The 25621-nt window shown below is 36.9% G+C and overlaps 1 protein-coding gene across 5 annotated transcripts in view; it reads left to right on the top strand.

The window, feature by feature from the left end:
• Positions 1–25621, top strand: part of SCAPER (S-phase cyclin A associated protein in the ER) — a 421796-nt gene that overhangs the window by 79646 nt on the left and 316529 nt on the right. For all 5 annotated transcript variants that reach the window (XM_070775326.1, XM_070775324.1, XM_070775325.1 and 2 more), the window contains 3 exons: positions 9145–9245; positions 12599–12715; positions 17718–17878. In XM_070775326.1, coding sequence (XP_070631427.1) covers positions 9145–9245; positions 12599–12715; positions 17718–17878 — 379 coding nt within the window. The remainder of the gene's footprint in view (positions 1–9144; positions 9246–12598; positions 12716–17717; positions 17879–25621) is intronic.

Raw genomic sequence — 25621 nt, 5'->3', positions numbered from 1 at the left:
GAAAATAACTTACATAATATTTTAAATTTAACCCAATACATCAAAAATTATTTCAACATGTAATGAGTATGATTATTATTATTTTTACTATGATCATTATTATTAAGATATTTTACATTCTTTCTTTTTGGTCAGAGTCTAAGTTCAGAGTAGCTGCCTTTCATGTAATTGATAACCACGTGTGGCAAGTGATTACCATATTGAACAATGCAGATTTATATATTTTTTGAATTCTTTTGTCTATGGTGGACTTATATCATTTGTAAATAAATGAATGAGCATACCCTGTATTTCTTTGTCAAATACCCTGTATTTCTTTTATCATAACTGGTAAAAATGTTTGGATAGAGGGACTTTTCGTATCTCTGAGGATAACTGGAAGAGCTAGGTGATAAATAATAAATCTGCAGACAGCTTAGGGAGAGTGAAGAATTCTTAAGCAGAAGAATAATAGGAGCACGATCCAGGAAAAGATAGAAATCCTTAGGGGGAAGTCTCAGCAATAATAATCTGAGTAATTTATTGGTCAGAGGACAAATTATAGTAGAAATTAGGAAATATTTTGAACTGAATAACAAAAATAATATATGTGAGATGGAGCCTAAGTCATATCTGAAGGAAACTTTATAGTGCTGCTGCTGCTACTGCTGCTAAGTCGCTTCAGTCGTGTCCGACTCTGTGCGACCCCATAGACAGCAGCCTACCAGGCTCTGCCGTCCCTGGGATTCTCCAGGCAAGAACACTGGAGTGGGTTGCCATTTCCTTCCCCATTGCATGAAAGTGAAAAGTGAAAGTGAAAGTGAAGTCGCTCAGTTGCGACAGACTTGTGGCGACCCCATGGACTGTAGCCCACCAGGCTCCTCCATCCATGGGATTTTCTAGGCCAGAGTACTGGAGTGGCTTGCCATTGCCTAAAATGCATATAATTTCTGGAATAAAATAAAGGCTGAAAGCCAATGATCAAAATATCCAGCTTAAGAAGTTAGGGGAAAAAGTAAACTAAACCCAGAGACATCAGAAGGAAGAAAATGATAAAGAGCAGAAATTAATAAAATAGAACTGTCATACATCAGACATTATCATCAAAGTCAGAAGCTGCTGCTGTGGTTAATCAAGAAAAGAAATTAGAAAGTGTGGAAACTAGTATCAGTGATGAAAAAGATAATATTACTACTAACATTGCTATCAGATATGAAAAAGGTAACTGACTGCAGGTCCTATAGAACATTAAAAAGACAAGAGATCCTTCTCTATTCTCTTGTTCTCCCACCTCATTAAAAAAAATATGGATTAGAAGTAGCTGGCAGATGTGGGTAGGTCGCATAAGAAATATTAAGAAAATAAGATATTGAATATAAAGGGAATAAAATTTCTCATTTTCAGAGAAAGGATTTACAGTATGGAAAGGGAGAAGTTTAGAATGAACTATAGGTGATTGATGTGAAGAGCTGACTCACTGGAAAAGACCCTGATGCTGGGAAAGATTGACGGCAAGAGGAGAAGGGGAAGACAGAGGATGAGATGGTTAGATAGCATCACTGACTCAATGGACATGAATTTGAGCAAACTTAGGCAGATAATGAAGAACAGGGAAACCTGGCGTGCTGCAGTTCACGGTGTCACAAAGAGTCAGACGCTGCTTAGCGACTGAACAACAACAACAAATAGGTGATTGAATTTGGAAGCATTGGTATGAGCTTAAATTTCTTTTAAAATACCTGTACACAGCTAGGTACAGAAATAGGTGTAGATGTGTTCATGTGTATGTTTGTTTTTCTACTGTCTGCTTTTGCTTCATTGACTACACCAAAGCCTTTGAATGTGTGGATCACAACAAAATGGAAAATTCTTAAAGAGATGGGAATATGAGACCACCTTCCCTGCCTCCTGAGAGACCTGTATGCAGAACAAGAAGCAACAGTTAGAATGGGACTGGTTCAAAATTAGGAAAGGAGTACATTAAAGCTGTATATTGTTACCCTGATTATTTACTTATATGCAGAGTACATCATGCGAAATGCTAGGCTGGGTGACTCACAAGCTGGAATCAAGAGTGTGGGGAGAAATATCAATAATCTTAGATATGCAGTTGATACCACTTTAATGGCAGAAAGCGAAGAGAACTAAAGAGCGTCTTGATGAGGGTGAAAGAGGAGAGTGAAAAACTGGTTTAAAACTCAACATTCAAAAAACAAAGATCATGGCCATCCATTCCCATCACTTCATGGCAAATACATGGGAAAAAGTGGAAACAGTGACAGATTTTATTTTCTTGGGCTCCAAAATCACTGTGGACAGTGACTGCAGGCATGAAATTAAAAGACACTTGCTCCTTGGAAGAAAAGCTATGACAAAACCTAGACAGTGTATTAAAAAGCAGAGACATCAGTTTGCTGACTAAGATCCATCTCCTCAAAGCTATGGTTTTTCCCATAGTCATGTATGGATGTGAGAGCTGGACCATAAAGAAGTCTGAGCGCAGAAGTATTGATGCTTTCAAACTGTGGTTTGAAAAGACTTGTGAGTGTCCCTTGGACAGCAGGGAGATAAAACCAGTCAATCCTAAAGGAAATCAACCCTAAATATTCATTGGAAGGACTGATGTTTAAGCTGAAGTTTCAATACGTTGGCCACTTGAATCAAAGAGCCAGCTAATTGGAAAAGACCCTGATGCTAGGAAAGATTGAGGGCAGGAGGAGAAGGGGGTGACAGAGGATGAGATGGCTGGATGGGTCACCACCTCAGTGGGCATGAATTTGAGAAACTCCACGAGATAGCAACTGAACAACAACAACTGGGAGTGCCCTGAAGCTCTGACGCACCAGTATCAGTGAGCACGTTAAATACCTGATCTTTAGGTATTTATATCACTTAAGTCAATATATCAGTCTCCAATGAAAAGAACCAGAACTGCTTAGAGAAACGGCTGATTCCAGGGCAGGGCCAGCGAAAATACAGGATGAGCCTGAAAAATCTTTTTGTGACAGAAAGTAGGAAATAATCTGACGAAATGGTAACATGTCAGAAATACGTAAGAGCCAGCATCAGCAACTTCCCATTCGCCAAATCTGGGACAATTCGAGTATTAAAATAAACAATGATAGTAATGGATCATTGAAGAATATAGAAATTGATGAATCCATACTATTATGAATAAGTAAATTAATAAATAGTCAAATAAGGGAGAAGGGAAAGCACCTTTTTATAATAGAATGCTAAGTAATAAATGTAGAAGGAATGATGGAATTAGAAAACCATTATTTAGAAATTATTATAATAATTTATCCAGGTAAGAATCACCAATGGATCTTAAATTAGTGAAATTTGTTGAAGAACATGATATTTATAGTTATAGAATATCTCCCTAAAAGGTAGCTTTCAAGTACAGAGAAAAATAGGAAGTTTAAGCAGGGAGTTGTTAGATACCACTTATCAAATTATCAAATTTATTATCATTAGTTACATATACATTTATTATCATTAGGACATATACATAGTGGGTGCCTCTTTATATTAGGCACTGAGAAGACCACAGCATCACTAATGTGGTATTCCTGATAATTCATTTAATTTGACCTTAAATTGATTGACATATTACAAAGTAACTGCCTGTATTCTTTAAAAATATGAGGTCATGAACGACTGAGGAAGAGCAGTAATAGAATGAAAAAGACAGGACAGTTAAATACAAGTGTGATTCTCAGTAGGACCTTGGATTAGATTATTTTTCTTCTCTAAAGCTACCCTGATTATTTAACTTATATGCAGAATACATCACATGAAATGCCAGGCTAGATGGCTCACAAGCTGGAATCAAGATTGAAGGGAGAAATATCAATAACCTCAGATATTATGCAGATGACCCTAATGGCAGAAAATGAAAAGCAACTAAAGCGTTTTTGTTTTTTTTTTTTGATGAAGGTGAAAGAGTAGAGTGAAAAGCTGGGTTAAAACAAACATTCAAAAAATGAAGATCATGGCATCCAGTCCCATCACTTCATGGTAAATGGGTGGGGGATAAATGGAAACAGTGAGAGATTTTGTTTTCTTGGGCTCCAAAATCACTGCGGTTGGTGACTGCAGGCACAAAATTAAAAGACAATTGCTTTTTGGAAGAAAAGCTATGACAAACCTAGATAGCATATTGAAAAGCAGAGACATCACTTTGCCAAGAAAGGTCCATCTAGTCAGAGCTATGGTTTTTCCAGTAGTCATGTACAGATGTGAGAGTTGAACCCTCAAGAAGGCTGAGCACTGAAGAATTGATGCTTTCAAAGCTGTAGTGCTGGAGAAGACTCTTGAGAGTCCCTTGTTCAGCAAGGAGATGAAACTAGTCAGTCCTAAAGGAAATCAATTCGAATATTCACTGGAAGGACTGATGCTTAAATTGAAGTTTCAATACTTTGACCAGCTGATGCAAAGAGCTGACTCATTGGAAAGGACCCTGATATTGGGAAAAATTTAGGGGAGGAGGAGAAGGGGGCGACAGAGGATGAGATGGTTGGATGGCATCATTGACTCAGTGGACATGCTGCTGCTGCTGCTACTGCTGCTAAGTGGCTTCAGTCCCGTCCGACTCTGTGCGACCCTATAGATGGCAGCCCACCAGGCTCCGCTGTCCCTGGGATTCTCCAGGCAAGAACACTGGAGTGGGTTGCCATTTCCTTCCCCAATGTGTGAAAGTGAAAAGTGAAAGTGAAGTCACTTTGAAAACTTTGAAGAAAACATAGATGTAAATCTTTGTAACTTTGGAGTAGGCAGTACTTTCTCAAATATTATACCCAGAGCACAAGTAACCAAATAAATATGTAAATTGAACTTTATCTAAATTTAAAATTTACATGTGTTATTAGGACACTCACAAGTAAAGAGACAGCTCACAGAATGAGAGAAAATATTTTCAAACAATATGTCTGATAAGTTTAATATACAAAATATATGAAAAATTCCTGCAGTTCAAAAATAAAAAAGACAAATAGCCCAGTTGAAAAATGGGCAAAGAATTTGAATAGACACTTTTGCATAGATGATATACAAATGTCCATAAACACATGAATATATGCTCAACATTTTTAGTCATCAGGGAAAATCAAATAAAAACAACAGTATCGCTTTACTGTCATTAGGTTGACTAGAGTCAAGAAGTCAGAAAATAGCAAATGTTGGTAAGGATTGAAGGACATGCAACCCTCTCATATTGCTAGTGGCAATGTAAAATGGTACAGCTACTGGTGAAAAAAATTTTGGTAGTTAATGTTAAATGTTAGAGTTACCATATGGCCCAGGAAATCCACTTCCATTTATATACCCAAGAGAATTAGAAACATGTGTTCACATAAAACCTTGTACATGAATGTTCAAAGCCAGCAGCATTCATAATAGGAAAAAAGTGAGAACAGCCTAAATATCCATCAACTGAAAGTGAATAAAAGAAGTTGTGTTTACACAGTTATTTAGTTATAGAAAGGAATGGAGTACAGATGCATGCTACCAGGTAGATGAGCCTTGAAAACATTCAGTTCAGTTCAGTTGCTCAGTTGTGTCCAACTCTTCCCGACCCCATGGACCACAGCACACCAGGCCTCCCTGTCCATCACCAACTCCCAGAGCCTCAAACTCATCTCCACTGAGTTGGTGATGCCATCCAACCATCTGATCCTCTGTCGTCCCCTTCTCTTCCTGCCTTCAGTCTTTCCCAGCATCAGGGTCATTTCAGATGAGTCAGCCCTCTGCATCAGGTGGCCAAAGTATTGGAGTTTCAGCTTCAACATCAGTCCTTCCAATAAACACCCAGGACTGATCTCCTTTAGGATGGACTGGTTGGATCTCCTTGCAGTCCAAGGGACTCTCAAGAGTCTTCTCCAACACCACAGTTCAAAAGCATCAATTCTTCTGTGCTCAGCTTTCTTTATAGTCCAACTCTCCCATCCATACATGACTACTGGAAAAACCATAACCTTGACAAGACGGATCTTTGTTGGTAAAATAATGTCTCTGCTTTTTAATATGCTGTCTAGGTTGGACATAACTTTCCTTCCAAGGAGTAAGCATCTTTTAATTTCATGGCTGCAATCACCATCTGAAGTGATTTTGGAGTCCCCAAAATTAAAGTTAGCTACTGCTTCCACTGTTTCCCCATCTATTTGCCATAAAGTGATGGGACCGGATGCCAGGATCTTCGTTTTCTGAATGTTGAGCTTTAAGCCAACTTTTTCACTCTCCTCTTTCATTTCATCAAGAGGCTCTTTAGTTCTTCTTCACTTTCTGCCATAAGGGTGGTGTCGTCTGCATATCTGAGGTTATTGTTATTTCTCCTGGCAGTCTTCCAGCTTTTGCTTCATCCAGCCCAGCATTTCTCATGAAAACATTATGCTAAAAGAAGCCGCCTCGAAATACCACATATGATATGATTCTGTTTATATGAAATGTCCAGAACAGGCCAGTCCATAGATACAGAAGGTTGATCAGTGGTTTCCAAAGGCTGGGGAGAAGGGAAAATGGGGAATGACTGCTAAAGGTTTCTTTTGGGGGATGATGAAAATGTTTTGGAATCAGTTGCATAATTCTGTGTATATATGGTGCACAGCTCTGAATTGCATAATTTAAAATGGTGAATTTTATAGTCTGTGAATTATATCTCAATAACAAATTGAGGAAAAAAGCCTGTATTATGCAAATTCTTCTAGAACATAGAAAAATAGAGAATTCCTTTCAGCATGACTTTGATAACCAAAACCGTTATGAGAAAGGAAAATGTAGGCCACACTGAAGTACAGATGCTTAAGTCCTAAACCAGATAACGATGTATTGAATCTAGTGATTTGAAAATTGGACAGTACATCACAATCAAGTCAGGTTCTTTGCAGTCCTGCAGTGTTCCTTTAACATTTGAATATGAAATTAATGTTATTTACCAGATTAGATGAGTGAAGATGAAAAATCATATGATCATGTCAGTGATTTTGGAAAAATACTTTGTGAAATTCAGCACCCATTCATGATAAAACTAGTAAACTGAGAATAAAAAGGAGCATCCTTAGTGATATAAGGAATCTTCCAAAAATTCTAGAGTAAACATCAAGCTTAATGCTGAGATGTTGAGAGCTTTCCTTCTGAAATTGTGAATGAGACAAGATCGGCCACTATCTTTATTTCTTTTCAGCCTTGTGCCAGCACAGGAATAAGAGAATAAGACATAAAAGATATGAGATGTATGGAGAAAAATAAGTATGTCATTATTTACAGATCACATATATATGTATACACACACAATAAACACACTTAGGAGATCCAGGAAAATCAACATTAACTGAAAAAAAATTTAAAGCAACTACCATTTATTCTTAGGGTTGAGTCTAACAAAAGATATGTAAGACCTCTACACAGAAAAATATAATACATTATGAGACACACCGAGTAAGATAAATATATAGAGCTATAGGTCTGTAAAGACTAGAAAAACAATGTTATAAGAATATCAGTTTTCTTTCAGTTCCTGTATAGAATCAGTGCAAATGCAATTAAAATTCTATTTTTTTTACCCTTGAGAAGTTGACAAGCTGATTCTAAAATTTGTATGGAAATGCAAAAAGGGCTGGAATTTGCCTAGACAACTTTGAGGTCAAAGATAAAGTTGGAGAATTTACTGAATTTTGAGATTTATTTTAGAGCTGTAACAATGCATGATAATTTACTGCTGGTATAAGAATAGACCAATGTAAAAAAAAAAAAAAAAGAATAGACCAATGTAACAGAAGAGATATTCTAGACACAGACCCATGCTTTAAAAGATAATTTTGGAGAAATCTTCCTGACCTTGTGATAGGAAAAGAATACATAAAAATAACACAAATAATATCAGTCTTTAGATAAAACAGTCATAAATTAGACCACCTTAAAATTTGGAATTTCTGTTCATCAAAAGATTCCATTCCATTAGGAGAGTGAAAAGGCAAGCTTATATGTGCTGCACATAGAATCAACAATAGGCACATATCCAAAAGAAGTTCTTCTGCACATCAGAAAGAGAAAGACACTAGAAAAACGGGATGAGTCTTGAATAAGCACTTTACAAAAAGAAGTTGGCCAATAAGCATATGAAAAAGGGCTGACAATCATTAATAATCAGCGAAACACATACTAAAACCAAAATGAAACCATTGCAGCGTCATCAGCCAGAATGGCTCAGGTTAAAAACACAAAAAGAAGACCCAAAATGGACAATTCCAGGTATAGATGAGGGTTGCTGCTGGGTGTGGCAACCACTTTGGAAAACAGTTTGTTACTATATATGCAAGTGGAACATAGGCCTACTCTGTGACTCAGCAGTTACACTCTTGATCATACACTCAACAGAAATAATACATACGTGCAGTGAACATGTACATGTGTAATAGCATATAACTTGTAATATCCCAAATTTGGAAATTACTTCAATATGCATCAACATTAGATTGTATAAATATTAGGTAAATAAATATTAAAATAAATACCAACCAATAAATTTTGATAAACTGTAAATTGGGTAAATGTTAATAGAATACTGTTCAGTAGTGACCTTGGAATATGACAGTAAGTGAATGGCAGGTATGTTCTGCAATATGGATGAATCTGATAAACAAATGTATGACAGAAACCACAAAATAATACATAGTCTATGAGTTCATTTTATGAATTTCAAAATAAAACTATTAGAAGTCAAAGCAGTAGTTACTTTGGAACAGTGATTAGGAGGGAGACATCAGGGAACTTTTATTAGAGACTGATAGTGTTAAATTTTTTGTCTTGGATGGTGGTTGCATGAGTCCTTACTTTGAAATAATTTATCAGTACATTTATGTTTCATGTACTTTTCTGTTTATTAAATATAGCAATAAAAAGATTAAAAAAAATACTCAGTTGAGAAAGTCTTGAGAAGGAATATCAATACCATCTTTTGGTCTTTAGACTGTGAGCTTCACTAACTTCTTACCAAACAGAATGAAAATAACCCCCTACTCCCAGATATCGGTAGGTTTTGCTGCTTCCTCAGTGAGGAGTATTAGTGTAAAAATTATTAATTCCTAAGTCCTTTACTCTAAAATTTTTTTTCTTGAAGCTCTTTAGTTTCAGAATGGAATCTAATGTTTGTTTGTTTTGAATTAGGAGGTGCTGATGATGCTGGATAACTATGTAAGAGATTTCAAAGCATTAATTGACTGGATTCAACTTCAGGAAAAGCTGGAGAAGACAGATGCTCAAAGCAGGTAATGAATTCTGGTCTTTATATTTATAGCAGCTGGCAGATTCTAAAGCATTTATTAAAATTGACAATGAACTTGACCTCAGCTTAACTGGAAACTTGTCTAAATCTAAAAGTTGGGAGCTGCATTTCTCAAGTTCAGTAACAAGTATTTTATTGGGTACCTGCTAGTGCAAGGCACTTGTTATCTTGTACAGAAATGTAACTGCTGAGTAAGATATACTTACTACTTTCATGAATTTGTAGTCTAAGGATGGGATAAAATAGAACTGATTACTATGAAAAAATTGTCAATATTATAGGTGTCCAGAGGACAGAGTCATATCTCCTTTGGGGAATAGATCAGGAAAGATTTTGAGGAGATTGTAGAAGTGTTTAAAAAATGTGATGGATTTTAATATAGTTGGCCTTTCAGATGAAGGGAATAAGGACAGCTATAGAAGTTCAGGGTGCATATGAAGTGACAGTAAAGTAGGGAAAAGTATAGTATTTCTTCTTAAGGTAGTAGGCAGTGAGGGAAATTGATGAGACTAGGGGAGTAATGAAAGACCAGAGCTATTTCAGAAACCTTCATTTGGAATCAGCACACAGAGCTGCACTGTGCGCTGCTCACAGCACGCCTTCATTTGGAATCGGTCTCCGGGACTATTGTGGTTAAGAAAAACAGACACAGTCCTGCCCTCATGAAGTGTGCAGTGCATTGACAGGAAACACTGAGGTTAAATACTTATCCGTGTACAAAGAGTCACCCCAAAGAAACATACTATACTTTGGGAGTATAATAAAAGGTACCATCAACCAGTTGGTTAAGCCCAGGAGGATTTCCCCAAGGAGCTTATATTTCAGTGAGGCAGAAATACCAAGAAGCAGTTAGCTTGACAAGGAGAAAAGAAAAATGTAATCCCAGGTAGAGGTGACAGTATAGGATATCCTGGAGGTGCAAGAGAGCACAGAATAGTCCAGGAGTTCAGAGTTTAGCAGGGTTGGAGTGAATAGAACAGGCAAAGAGTAGCATGAGATGAACCTAGAGAGATAGGCGGAGACCAGATTATGTAGGACTTTGTAGACGTGATCAACACTTTAGTGTTTATTTTGGGTCATAAAGGTTTTTAAGTAAGGAAATTACATATCAGACTTTTTTTTTTTTTTTTTTAAAGATCTTTCTGACTGTAGTGTGGGAAGGTTGAGATTCAGCAGTATAGTTTATAGATTAGATGCTGGCTACTCAGGCTCGAGGAAAGGCAGTAGGGAGAGCCGAGACATATTCCAGAGACGGATAATCCAACTGTATTTAGTCTTGTTTTGGTTATGTGCACAAGCAAAAGAACAATTTGCTATTTAGTTTAGACTTATAAGTAAAGCCTGAGCTTTTGTGAAGTGGGTCAATTCACATGAAGCTACAGTGATGCCCTTTTACCCAGAGAAAACAGGCCTAGGCTGATTCTTTTCCTTGGATTTAACCTTGGTTCAGTCTCAGTGAGTGGAGCTGTCCTGTGGAGAAGGCATCGTCCTAGTCTGTCAACCCCAGGGGAAAACCAAGTGAGTGAAGGAATCCCAAGGGAAAAATCCAGGAAGTCTTGGTTCCCAGGAAACCAAATTCAGGGAAACTAGTTGTCTTTGCAATAAGCAGTTTCACCTTTACCCCTTGATAATAGGTTATTAGATTGGATGGGAGTGGGGGATACATTCTTTAGTGGGGTTGAACCAGATCATCATGCTGATTTGGAATTGGTGACTGTATTGCCCTTGAAAAGATAAGCAGAGGAAATCAGGTTCAAAGAAAACAGAATAGATGTACAGAGAGGGCAAAAATGAGGGGAATCATCTGGTCTTTCAGAGTTTGAGAGTGTTGCTTTAAAGCCTGCCTCTTCCAGACCTAATCCTCATGAGCCACCTTGAGGATGTCCTTATCCTTGTAAGTTTATATCCTTGCAATAAATCTTTATTTTCTTTTTTATTTAGCTTTATGAAGTTTCTGTTCCTTGTATCCAAAAAGGGTCTGTAATGTAACTGTCAATGCATTGTAGAAGCTAACTAGTTTTTTTTTCTTGCTTGCAAACTCCAGGCTAGCAGTGGCTATGTTGAAGATTGAGAAAGATTCTGAGGCCAACTCCAAGCTTAATAGCTATGCCTATCCGGGCATCATGGTTCAAAAATATACCTGAGGCAACACTTAAAAAAAATACATCTTATTTATTTGGCTGCATTGGATCTTAAGTTGCAGCATGTAGGATCTTTCACTGTGGCACATAGACTCTCCAGCTGCAAGGTGTGGGCCCCAGAGCATGTGAACTTCAGTAGTTGTGACAGAGGAGCTCTCTAGTTGTACAGGGGCTTAGTTGCTCCAAGACATGTGAGATCTTAGTTCCCTGATAAGGGATAGGACCCATGTCCTCTGCATTGTAAATCGGATCCTTAACAACTGAACCACCAGAGAAAGCCCTGAGGCAACTTTTTTTACCTTAAGAACTTCCCAGCCCTTCTCTTCTTTGCCTCCTGAGGCAGCTCACGGATATAAGAAGCAACCTTTAATTTCCTGTGTGGTGGCATTATCCATCTTTCATTCATCATCTCATGCATCAAAAGTTATTTCCCATATGATTTGGCAATAAATTATCAAAAGCTTTAGATTTTATTTGGATAAACATCTATATGAATTTTCTTATTTTCTAGTAATTAGTATCATTTTTTAATTAGAGAAAAAAAATCACAGTCACTAGATTGAATAAAGAGTAAGAGGCTAGGACATTTGGAGAGTTATGGAGGTCTGATTGAGGGCATAGGATGGAGAAGATATTGCTTGGGGAAATTTTTTTCAAGTAGAGATTATGCATCCTGTCAACTGATTGGTGTGGAGCCAGTGAAGAAGGAGGAATAGTTAGCTTTTCTAGCAAAGAACAGTGAAATGTTTATGATGTTGCTCTTGTGGGTAAGGTAGAGGATGAAGGTGTATTCTTCAGTTTAACCCTCAGCACTTTCTGTCTTGATCTCTGCTGTACACTCTTAGCTCTCCAGCAATACTGGATACAAGTAGCCAAAATTAGTACCATTGCCTTTTTAATGTGTTTTTAACTGGGTGTATGGAAGCTTTTAAAATATAAGTAGTTTGTGTTGTGTCTTTGTAACCCCATAACCTGCTGTAGTGGATGGAAAATCCTGGACCATGCATCATCTGGAATTATTTACTGGTAATATGGTAAAGAACTTTCTGATAGACAGTGTACCAAGGAAAAATTGTGATCTGCTTATGTTTTCATGCACTTAACAACAAAGAGAAAAGATTAGACTACCCTACCACCACCACCATTGCCGCCACCTCTTTTCTCTTTTAATCTTTTGTGTGTCTTGAATTGGCAGACCAACTTCGTTGGCATGGGAAGTAAAGAAGATGTCCCCAGGACGTCATGTGATTCCAAGTCCGTCAACAGATAGAATCAATGTAACATCAAATGCTCGAAGAAGCTTAAATTTTGGGTGAGATGAACTCAAAAAAGGCTACTAAGGCTTACATTATAGTAAATAAATTTTTTGTGGACATTATACTTGTATTATAAAACTTGCATTTCACTATAAATATATTGTTGTATATGTTTTTGTTTATGTTTGAATAAAAAGTTAAAATCCAGGAAGAGTAAAGTTTTAACTTTTAGGAAGTATTTTATGTTCAAACATAGGATCCCAAAGTTAAAACTCAGAAACATATTTCATGCTAAATGATTAGTAGCATGAATTGTCAATTTCACAACAGATGACCTAAATATATCATAAACTGTGTTATATGTCATATGGGCAGTAATATATCTTTATACATTATAATCTTATCAACAGTTGTATAATTACTATTTTATGAAGTTGTCTTTTATATCAGATAACAGAAGAGTTATAAGAAGAAATGAGGTTGTATTGTCTTTTGTATTTACCTACGTAGTTATTTACTTTTGGTGGTTTTCTTTATCTCTTCATGTGGATTCAGGTTACTATCTGGTGGCCTATCATTCACCTGGAGCTGTCTTTAATATATCTTATTAGGCAGGTCTGCTGGTAGCAGTTTCTATCAGGTTTTGTTTATCTGAGAATATCTTAATTTATCTTTCAATTTTTTGAAGGAGTTTTGCTGTACATAGAATTCTTGATTGAGAGTGTTTCTGTTTTAGCACTTTGACTATGTCCTCTTACTGCCTTCTGGCTTCCATGGCTTCTGATGAGAAATAAGGTGTTATTCTTTCATAAGCTACCTCAGTTCTCTCTCTTGGTGCTTTCAAGATTCTCTCTTTGTCTTTCGTTTTCAATAGTTTGATTATGATGTATTTAGGTGTGGAGTTTGTAGAGCTCTTTTAGATTTGTAGATAAGTGTTTTTCATCAAATTTAGTAAGTTTTTGTCCATTATTTCTACAGATACCCTCTCTGTCCCTTTTTCTCTCTCCTCTCCTCTGGAAATCCCACTCATACTGAGATTGTGTTACTCATGATGGTGTTCCACAGTCTTTGAGACTCTGTTCAAATTTCTGCATTCATTTTTCTTTCTGTTTTTTGGGTTCAGTTCAGTCGCTCAGTCGTGTCCGACTCTTTGCGACCCCATGAATTGCAGCATGCCAGGCCTCCCTGTCCATCACCAACTCCTGGACTTCACTCAAACTCACGTCCATCGAGTTGGTGATGCCATCCAGCCATCTCATCCTCCGTTGTCCCCTCCTGCCCCCAGTCCCTCCCAGCATCAGAGTCTTTTCCGAGATCAGACGAGATCGGGCGCCTTCAGGCTGATACGGCCTGAGACCAGAGTCTTTTCCAATGAGTCAACTCCTCACATGAAGTGGCCAAAGTACCGGAGTTTCAGCCTCAGCATCAGTCCTTCCAGAGAACACCCAGGGCTGATCTCCTTTAGAATGGACTGGTTGGATCTCCTTGCAGTCCAGGGGACTCTCAAGAGTCTTCTCCAACACCACAGTTCAAAAGCATCAATTCTTTGGTGCTCAGCTTTCTTCACAGTCCAACTCTCACATCCATACATGACCACTGGAAAAACCATAGCCTTGGTTAGATAGTCTCAATTTACCTGTTTTTAAATTTGCTAGTTCTTTATTTTGCAAGCTTAATTCTGCTGTTGAGCCCCTCTGGTGAATTTTTCATTTTCATTATTGTACTTTTCAACTCCAGAACACATATGTAATTCTTTTAAAGTATTTATTTGTGTATTTATTTGATTGCGACAGGTCTTAGTTGCAGCACGTGGGATCTTCAGTCTTCATTGTTGCATGTGGGATCTTTAGTTGTGGCGTTTGGAGTCTACTTCCTTGACCAGGGATCAAACCTGAGCCCTGTGAACTGGGAACACAGAATCTAAGTCTCTGTGATTATTTTTCATATTTGATTTAATTTTTATTGATATCCTGTGTTTGATGAAACATTTTTCTCATACTTTATTTTTAGACGTGGTTGTGTTTTGTTCTTAAATATTCTTTGAACATATTTATAATAGCTCATTTAAAGTCTTTGTCTAGTAAGTCCAACGTTCAAGCTTCCTTCAGGACTTGTTTTGGTTGCTTTTCTTTTGTGTGTCTGTGGGTAGGCTATACTTCCTGTTTCTTTGCGTGTCTTATGGCTTTTGTTCAAAATTGGATATTTTAAATAGTATAGTGTGATAGCTCTGGAGATCATATTGCTACACTTTCCAGTATTTGTTGTCACTGTTTAGTGGTGGTGGCTTTGCTACTATTTGTTTGTTTAGTGACTTTCTTGAACTAGTCTTCTGAAGTCTAAGTGAAGTGAAGTGAAGTTGCTCAGTCGTGTCTGACTCTTTGCGACCCCGTGGACTGTAGCCTGCCAGGCTCCTCTGTCCATGGGATTCTCCAGGCAAGAATACTGGAGTGGGTTACCATTTCCTTCTCCAGGGAATCTTCCCGACCCAGGGATCGAACCCAGGTCTCCTGCATTGCAGGCAGACGCTTTAACCTCTGAGCCACCAGGGAAGCCACCTCTATGTTTTTTGTTATTATAGTCACTGAAGTCTCTACTTAGTTATCTTAGTTGCCAGCTAATGATTTGACAGAGATTTCCTTAAATGCCTTGAACCAATAAGTCTCCTAGCTCTTTTCTAGTTTTAGGTGTGATCACCATGTCTTCAGTGCTCTGGAGTTTACAGTTCTAACTTTGCTCTCAATTCCTGCTTCCTCAGAGCCTCAAGGGCAGTCAGAGGTGAGAGATTAGAGCTGTTTCAGACCTTTCCTGAGTTTGCACACAACCCAGCGCATGTGTGTGGTCTTCTTGATTTCCAGGAATGTATTAGAGCTCTTCAAAGCCCCCCAAGGACTTCTCATTCTCCATCGTTGCCTTTTAAGTTAGCCCCTGTTTGCCCAAAATGCCATTGATACCTCTGGCAGCTATGATGTTGTTCGTGGAAGTTATCACTGTTGTTTTCCTTAAATTTCCATAGCAAAATTCACTTTTAAAGATAAATATCTGTTTGGACTCGAGTTCTTTAGAGTGAGTCTTAACATTTGTAGTGTGAGGGTCAGTAAGTAGTTTGCTTGGTCAGTCATCTTTGTTCGGTTAAAACTTACCCTTTCTTCGTGGCTTCTCATTGTTCCTGTCTCCATGTCCATGGTCAGTTTCATCTCCTGTTATTGCTGGGCCTTGCATATATGTATATTATTATTAGATTTTCAGTGTGTTAACGTTTTTAATGTTTATTTTTGTTCTTACACTATGACCTTCTTTAAGGGAAGATGTTTGTCATATTTTCTGTATCCCAAGCACCTAGCATTGTACTCAGCCCTTAGTAAGAGCTCACTAAGTGTTATTCAGTAGAATCAATTTTTTGCTTTAAATGAGATTATTAGATAGTATTGCCCTAGGTGAAGGTTGATGGACTTTGGAGCTGTCACACGAGTGTATGTTCCTCGGTTTTTTGTCTCGTCACAACAAAGATTTGGAGTGATGGACATTAAAGCCCCCTCAGCGTGTCACAGCTCTTGGGTCTTGGATAGACCGTGTTATAGCTCTCAGGTCTCAAACAGACCATGTTATAGCTCTTAGACAAATCAGTGTTACAGTTCAGTCTTACAGCTCTATTTTATTCAGAAGATAGCAGGAAAATCCATCCTCGAGGCTTGAGGGCACGTCGATCTAAAGATGCGAAGAGAAGAGCCCCGCGGCACGTGGGAGAGAGAGAGAGCTAGCTTTGGCTCCTCTTTTTATATGTTTTTTCTCTCTGGGCCTGTCCTATGTAAATTGGCCAGCTAGGAGTGTTGTTTGTTTTACCTGAGGTCCTCACTCCGGTCCTCGGACCTTCCTTTGTTTTATTTTTGCAGGCTTTTCTCTTCCTTGTCTTTTAGCCACCGCCATTTTGGACTCCTTTTCCCTATTCTACCTACCTAACAGAGCCTTATAATAATTGAACTTTAGTGGAGTTGAGGAAAGATATATAAGCAAATAAAAGCAAATGTTTGTATATTCAAGCACCATTTAAAGAGAAATTCCCCTATAATGCATTCCGTTGGTCTGTAGTGCAGAGAGTCTTGTATGGTGCATGGTTTATTTTAACACTGAAATTCTTTAATGCGTAAATAATAAAGTTCTCATATTGATCTTCATGTGTTGTATCATTGAATTAATTGACACCCTTTATTATCATCATAAAATGATAATAAAGCATGCTGAAAAACTGTGGCTTATAGGCTGACTTTAGTGTATATACTCACTTCTCTTCTTATTGGTTGAGTTAAATGCTTTAGACTCTGCAGTTAGTTACCAAACTTGTTTATTTAAGTTGTCTGTATTCTAACTCATAACTTAAATATTAAGTAAACCAGTAAAATATGAGTATAAAATGAATCATTGTTTCTGTGAAAACTAGGATGAGTTTTTGGGAAGCTTTGATAAAGTCAACTGTTAAAGTTTTGCTGTCAAATGAGAAGTGGATAGGACAACTATAAAAGCTTGGAGAGATTATTAAAGTTGGGAAGAATTGTGTTCTTATTTAATAGGTATCACTAAATTATCACTCCATTTCAAAAAACCCAAAATTGGACACTGTCAATGAGGCATCATACTTGAGGTTCATGTAAGAAATAATACATGTGAAAAACCCTGTTTTAATGGTGCCTGTGTTGATATATGGTCAAATTAATGGACATTTATATTATTAATAGATAAGGGTTTTAAATGAAAATAAAACGTTAAGGGTATATGTGCATATTTTTTAAGATTCTCCATTTCACTGAGATTTTCTTTTAAATTGAACTAGTGACAGCTTTTATATTATGTTTGCTCCCATACTATATGTTATGCTGGACTAATGAAGTATTAGTCCAGGATATTTATGAATATATTTGCCTTAAGTTGCTATGATAGTATGTTATCCTGTGTGTGTAGATATACATTCACACATATAATTCATTTAAAATTTAAATATATTAAGTATATATTTTAAATTTTAATGTGTATTTGATTTATTAAATTCAGTCATTTTCTCCATAGGGGTTCATCTGGCACAGTGGCTGCTCCACGTCTGGCTCCCACAGGGGTCAGTTGGGCTGACAAGGTAAAGGCTCATCATACAGGCTCTACTGCTTCTTCAGATGTAGCACCTGCCCCGTCTTGCCCACCAGTGGCAGTGCAGAAGCCTTCCCGCAGAAATGGCAAGTGGTTTTGAGTCAACCTTTTTATGCAGTAGACAAGTGGGTTTACATGGATCTATTTATTTTATTTGAAATTGGTCATAGTAGCATTATATATTTATCTGGATGCATCATTTCTGTGATGTTAATTTGCCTTAGTTAAAATCATAAAATAATCTTAAAAACTATATGAAAACTTAGGAAGATCATTCTAGTCTTAAGTTTGAGAATGATGTCTTTTGTCAATTCATTTATTAAGATCCTTTATAACTCCTTTGACTTAAAGTAGAAAAGAAATACAGTAGTTCATCCTCTACTTTAAAATGTCATGCCAGTACTTCATTAATATTTAAATACTATTTAAATGCATTTCATTAGTATTTTAAATACTGAAGTAATATCCTGTTTATCTTTACTCATGTATCTGTTTTCCATACCATCAGAATAAATAAAGGTCAAAAATAAATAGAAGGGCCATTATTCTAAAGACCCACCTTTATTTATTCTGTAGGGGTTTTCTACATAAATTCAGGGTGGATTTTTTAAAATTTTCAGCTGCATTAGGTCTTCACTGCTGTGCGTGGGCTTTCTCTAGCCATGGCCAGTTGGGGGTGCTACTCTTCACTGTGGTGTGCAGGCTTCTGGTTGAGGTGACTTCTCTTGTTGCAGAGCACAGGTGCTAGGGTGACGGGCTGCAGTAGTTGTGACCCGTGTGCTCAGTAGTTGTGGCACGTGGGCTTAGTTGCTTCACAGCGTGTGGAATCTTTCTGGACCAGGGATTGAACCGGTGGCCCCTGCATTGCAAGGTGGATTCTTAACCACTGGACCAGCAGGGAAGCCCCAGGGTAGATTTTTTTTTTTTTATACATTTTTAGAGACTTAGATTTTAGAGTGATAGTAAGAAATAATGAATTTGTATTATGAGTTAGAGACAACTTGAGAGTACTGCTTTCTTTTCTCTGTGATGAAAGATCTGTTTGGAGCTTTTTGGTTTGTAAATGTTTTATTGGATATAACAAAGGTAATGCAACATCTTCATTACTGATATTGTGTTGTTTTTCCCATTTTGGTCTCAGTAAGATGTATTGGCTTGTTTCAAATATATGCCTTAATTTTATAGAATATATTGCCCGTGCTTTCTCTATTGAGAAAGTAGAAAACTGAGAGTAGGCATGAGTTCTTTCTTAGGAAAAGGTAGGAAAATGTATAATCGTAAAGCTTAGTGTCTGTATCTTAAAAGGGTCTGAGAGAAATGTATTAAAAAATCAAAACCACAAGGAATTATATTGGGTTGGACAAAAAGTTCATTTGGGTTTTTCTGTAAGATGTTACAGATGTATCATAGTTTTGTTTAAAGCAGTATTTATGAGTGTGACCCATTTGGTTGAAGTGAAATGATTGATCTTAATTATGACTAGACTGAAAAATTATATTGTTAATGTACCAGGGAATTTTGTTTTTGACCACTTTAGTTTTCCATTTTGGGGTTTTGATGCACTGTTGTGCTCTGTGAGCAAGCTCTGGGAGTTGGTGATGGACAGGGAAGCCTGGTGGTGCTATAGTTCATGGAGTCACAAAGAGTTGGACCTGAGCAACTGAAGTGTGCACTGAATTATGGTGTATAACAAGTTTAATTTATAACTGCAGTAGCTGTAATACTCAAGTTTTTAATAATATGCTATAAAATTGGTTTTTGTTAAAGATGACAAAGTGAGCACAGTTACCTTACTCTTTCCCCAAACTCAACTGAAATGATATGGAAGGACTTAAAGAAAAAGAGACAGGAGAAGAGATGATATGAGCAAAATTTGGAAAGTTGGAAAGTAGAAAGGTCAGTGGTGACATTTGAGTAAGCTAGCTGCATCCTCAGCTCCAAGAGTGGGCAAAACTGTCAATGTCAAGCGATCCAATTTGCTCCACATAACTTCCAAAAGATCAAAAATTGGTGTGAGCAGGTATCTTTGGAAGTGAGAGTATAGATAGGGATTATAAGTTAAGAAGAATCTTGAATCTTCCTCAGTTTTTCATGACTCTGAATAGTAGGATGAGAGTAGATGTATCTCACTTACCCTACAAAATATTGGAGGTTGATTCTCTTGAGAAGGTACAAAAGATAGTATTTGACCCGAGGGATACCAGCTATATTGAAAGATGGGAGTATTGTATTGAAAATAAAGAAGTTAAGTGAAAGACTATTCATAATGTTAAGACTCCTCAATCTTTCTTCCTCTTCAAACCCTCTCCTCCTACTGAACTGTGAGGTTTCCAGATCAAGAGAACCCACACCTAAGTAACTCATCCAGATCTGGTATGCTGCTGCTGATGCTAAGTCACTTCAGTCGTGTCCGACTCTGTGCGACCCCATAGACGGTGCCCACCAGGCTCCCCCATCCATAGGATTCTCCAGGCAAGAATACTGGAGTGGGGTGCCACTGCCTTCTCCACAGATCTGGTGTAGATCATGAGATACCGGTCTCTGAGGCTGATGCTGTAATTGGATGAACGTCTGGTAGTCCTGGAAGACTTTGGCAGTTGGGAGCTAGGCTGTGAATCGGGGCAGGCTGTTGTGACAGTGGGTCTGGACAGTCTCTCTCACCCACGTGCATGCATGCCACCCCACCGTCAGGTAGTAGGATCTGTTTTTCTCCCCAGAAGTCTTTGGTTGGTCCTGTGACTTGATAGGATCAATAGAATGTATCTAGAGTGACATTTAGTAAATTCCCAGCCTAGCTGGTAAAGAGTCCTGGCAGCGTCAGTTTTCTCCTTGTTAGAAGCCAACTGCCCTGTAAAGACAGAGAAGGCGATGGCACCCCACTCCAGTACTCTTGCCTGGAAAATCCCATGGACAGAGGAGCCTGGTAGGCTACAGTCCATGGGGTTGCTAAGAGTCAGACACGACTGAGTGACTTCACTTTGACTTTTCGCTTTCATGAACTGGAGAAGGAAATGGCAACCCACTCCAGTGTTCTTGCCTGGAGAATCCCAGGGACGGGGGAGCCTGGTGGGCTGCCGTCTCTGGGATCTCACAGAGTCGGACATGACTGAAGCGACTTAGCAGCAGCAGCAGCTGCCCTGTAAAGAAGCCCAAGGTAGGCTACTGAATAATGAGAGACCATATGAAGACAAAGTGGCCAGGAGAAGAACTATCTCAGTCAGTAACTAGTATCAAAACTTTTAGGAATGTGGTGAGGCCATCATGAACTCTCTGATTTCACTTGAATCACCCTAGCTGACACCACATGGAGATTAGAAGAGTACCCTGTTATACCTCCCCCACAAAAACTGAGCACTCTTCAGATTCCTGACTCAAAGACTGATGGAAATAAGATTAGTATTTTAAGATGTTAAGTTTTATTCATCTTATATAAAAATAGTTAATGAGACTATCCCCTAATTGAATAATATGGGTTATAGAAAGATAAAGGAAGAAGTCATGAAATAATTAAAGAAACTTTTGTTTAACATGAAGATAATAAACTTTTAACTATAAGGGCCATCCATTAACTGTCCAGTATAATGGATGAAAGTAGACTGACATCAAAATTTGTTGGGAAATTTATGAGTAATACAGATGATGAGAGGCTCTAAAAATAGAAAAGAATCAGTTTATATACAAATGACCAAGAATCACAATTGATTCTGAATCAATCAAAAAAAAATCAACTTTTGCTGAATTACTAGAAGCCACAAGAAAATTGAACAATGTCTTCAAAATTCTGGAGGAAGATAATTTCAAAGCTAAAATGCTATGTCCAGCCAAATTATCCATTATATGTGAGAATAGATTTTTCAAGACATTTTCAAACATGCAAGGTCTTAACATTTTTTTTTAACTGCATCGACACTGTTACTACTAGAGGGAAGCCAGCACAGAGAAGAGGCAAAGGTAATAATTCTGTGGTGGTGATCCCAGGATGTTTGCTGTGTGCATGTCTAGGGAGCAACCAATCTAGATTTTTTCATGGTCACAGTGCTCTGTAAGAGAGGAATCCGGAAAGATAAGTGAAATTCTTAAAGCAGCTAATGTGGTTGCACATGTTAGAGGAGATTTAAAATCTTAAAGAGACTTGGTATTGAATTAATTCTAAGTCAGTAGAAAATACTGAGGTTAAATCATGAAGAAAAAAGAAATAGAATGCAGAGAAGAGCATAAGAGGCACATATGTAAATGGAGTCTGTGAAGAGATGGAGTGAATGGGGCAAAAGCAACATTTGAGGAGGTAAATCACTGAAGATTTTCCCAAACTGCAAGACATAAAGTCTTATATTCAAGAAATGCTGTAAACCTCCAAGTAGGAAAAAAACAAAATAAATCTTATCTAGATGCAATATACTACAAATATTAAAAAAACTACTAGAAAATCTTTGCAAGTAATCAGAGTTTTAAAAAAAGACCTTTCAAAGGAGCAACAGTAAACTCATAGCAGATAAAAGCCAGATGAGAGTGGAATGAGATCCTTAAGGTGCTGAAAGAAAATAACTGGCAAGATAGAATTCTACATCCAGCACAAATAACCTTCAAAATGAAGGTGAAATAAAGGTAATTCTAGATAAATAAAAAAATGAGAGAATTTGAAATTAGCAGACTTACACTAAAAGAAATGCTGCAGAATTCTTCAGGTGGCACGTAAATGATCCCAGATAGAAACCCAGAAATACATGAAGGAATGAAGAACCCTGGAAGGAGTAAACATGTAGATAACATTAAATGTGTATTGACTGCATGGAACAATGTCTTGTGGAGCTTGACATGTGTGTAGAATGAAAATTTATGACAATAATTCAAAAGATAGCAGAAAAATGGAGTTTACATTATCTAGTTTCTAGCATTATCTAGGAAGTTACAAAATAATTTGTATTAGATATAAGTCAAGGATGTGTTATAAACTCAAGACAGCAAAAAAGAAGAATAAAAGAATGTTCAACTAATAATCCGTTTGATTAATCCAAAAGAAAACTGGAGAAGAGGAAAAAAGAAACACAAAACGGATAAGACAAAAAACCAAATTGTAGTTATTAGAAGTAAATGCAATTGTATCAGTCCCTACATTAAATATAAATGGTCTAAATACTATATATTCAAAACAAAATCATATATGAAACGAATCGCCAGTCCAGGTTCAATGCGTGATACTGGATGCTTGGGGCTGGTGCACTGAGACGCCCCAGAGGGATGGTATGGGGAGGGAGGAAGGAGGGGGGTTCAGGATGGGGAACACGTGTATACCTGCAGCGGCTTCATGTTGATGTGTGGCAAAACCAATACAACATTGTAAAGTAATTAGCCTCCAATTAAAATAAATAAATTTATATTAAAAAATTAAAAAAATAAAAATATGCACTGATTTGCAATCACAAAAAAATTATAAAGCCATATTAAAAATAAACCTGTATTCTACTTATAAGAGATATACCTTCAATATGAAGACATGGAAAAGTCAAAAAAAAAAGACAGGGAAAGATGAAAGATATTCTATACATATCCTATTCAAATCAAAACTAGTATTTTTAGAATAGCCAGACAAAATGGAGTAGACAGGAAGCGTTTTAAAGAGAGATTTCTTTTTTTTTCAGTACTAAAGGGTCATCTCATCAGAAAGATAAAGTAATTCTAAGTTGCTTTAGACATACACATACATATATACATATCTTTAAAACATATAAAGCAAAACCAGGCAGGACTGAAAGGAAAAATTGAAAAAAGTCTATATTTATACTGGGAGATTCTAACATAACTATCTCAACTGATAGTACATATAGATAAAGATCAGTAAATATAAAAATCCAAACAACTTGATTAGTTAACTTTATGTAATTGATGTGTCTGACAAATAGTGCTTTCTCTTTCCCATTCCAATGCTTCAGTCTGGAAACTTTGTATTGTTATCCATTTTAGTTATTGCACTAATCCTCTGTTCTGTATGTCTAATCCATATTTTCTTGAATATATTAATAACAGCTATTTAGAAATTTTGTGTCTGAGAAGTAAAATGTCTGGACTACCCATAGATTTGTTACTTTGAAAAACATTTTTGGGGAATTTTCAGTTTTTTGTTGTTCATTTATTATTCAATTATTTTATTAGTATGCCACATATTTAATTGAATGTTTAACATTGTGTATTAAAGGTTACAGGGGCTTTTTCTAAAAATGTATTTTTTTTATGGCAATAAGAGAACAAACAGAGCACCTTAATCCTGTCAGGGTTTGCCTTGAGGTTTTATTAAAGCTGATATGTTTTAGTTTTTTCTTGTTCCTTTTGGGGTCTTAACTGAAAACCTGGGGTGTTTGCCAAGACCACTTCATTCCTGAATTCCAGCTTTTGTTTCCTCAGCACCATACAGATGCTACAATATCTGCTTAGCTTGTTAGCACCCCAGCTGCTGTTTTCTTCTGGATTTCTTGGAGTCTTGCCTTGTATATGCAAAGCTTAGCAGTTGTCAGACTTCTTAAGGGAAGATTGAAAGCAGACTTCTTTTGGCTTACTCTTCTTCAGTTCCCTGCTCTCCATGCTTATTTTTCCTTGAAGTCCCAGTTGCTTTAGATTTGGTGAACTCCAGCATCTGTCTGAGCTAGATAGGACTGGTGGTTTCTGCAAGGAGTCACTTTGCCTGCACTGTGAATTCCAGCAGTCTTCAGGGAAAATTCTAGGGTGAATGTGGATCTCACATTGTGGCCTCTATTCTCAGGAATTGTAATTCCTCAAATCTTGCCTATATTGGTTGCTTTCCAGTGCCTTTAAACAATTCATTTATGTATTTTGTCTAGCTCTTGTAGTTGTGTTTGACAGGAAGATTAATTTTAATACAGGCTACTTACTTTCTTACGGCTGTAACTGTAAATTGAAATACATATTCAGGCACATGTGGAACATTTACCAAAATTGACACATGCTGAGCCATTAAACGTTTCAACAGCTGTTAGATGATTGAACTCATTCTGTCTGAACACATTGGAATGAAGTTAGAAATTAATTATAAAAAGATAGCTGTGCAATTCTCAGATTTTTATAACTTTGGAATATATTTCTGAAAAGTCCACGAGTCGGGGAAGAAGTCACGATGAAATTAGAAAATATCAGTTGAAAGAAAATGAACATTTAAAAATCCTTGGGTCTGGTTAAAGCTATGCTTTGAGGAAAATTTCTAGCCTCAATTATACCAACTAGAAAGAAGGAAAACCTATAATCCACATTTTGTTCATTTCAAGAAATTAGAAAAGAACAAGTTAGACCCAAGGAATATGGAAAGAAAAGGTTTATAGGAGAGAACACAGAGAAATTAACAAAGGCAAAATGTAGTTATTCAGATAGACTAATAAAATTAACAGATTTCTAGTAATAGCAAGAAAAAGAGGAGACAAAGCCTAGTATCAGGAATGAAACAAGGGTGTTGATAGAGATCCCACAAATATTAAAATTATGACCAATATTATACACTAAATTTAGAAACTTAGAAGAAATTGATAAATAACTTGAAAGATGTAACAAAAATTGCATAGCAAGAATTAGAAAAACTTGAAGGAACTTATAAGTATAAAAGAGAATGTGGGTTAATAATGAAACATTTTTTCATAAAGAAAGTTCTGGGTCACGATGGCTTCACTTGTGAAGTCTTCCAAAGATTTTAGGTAAAGATAGCTTCAATCTTAAAGAAACTCTTCCTCAGAATAAAAGATTATTTTAAAACCTTAATATTAAAACCTAAAAGGATATAACAGTAAAGCAACATTTTATCTTGAACATTGAACAAAATATTAGTGAAT

Source organism: Bos indicus, chromosome 21 (assembly GCF_029378745.1).
Source record: "Bos indicus isolate NIAB-ARS_2022 breed Sahiwal x Tharparkar chromosome 21, NIAB-ARS_B.indTharparkar_mat_pri_1.0, whole genome shotgun sequence".
Classification (NCBI taxonomy): Eukaryota; Metazoa; Chordata; class Mammalia; order Artiodactyla; family Bovidae; genus Bos; species Bos indicus.
Note: the sequence above shows the minus strand (reverse complement) of the source record. Positions and strands in the feature narration are given on the sequence as shown.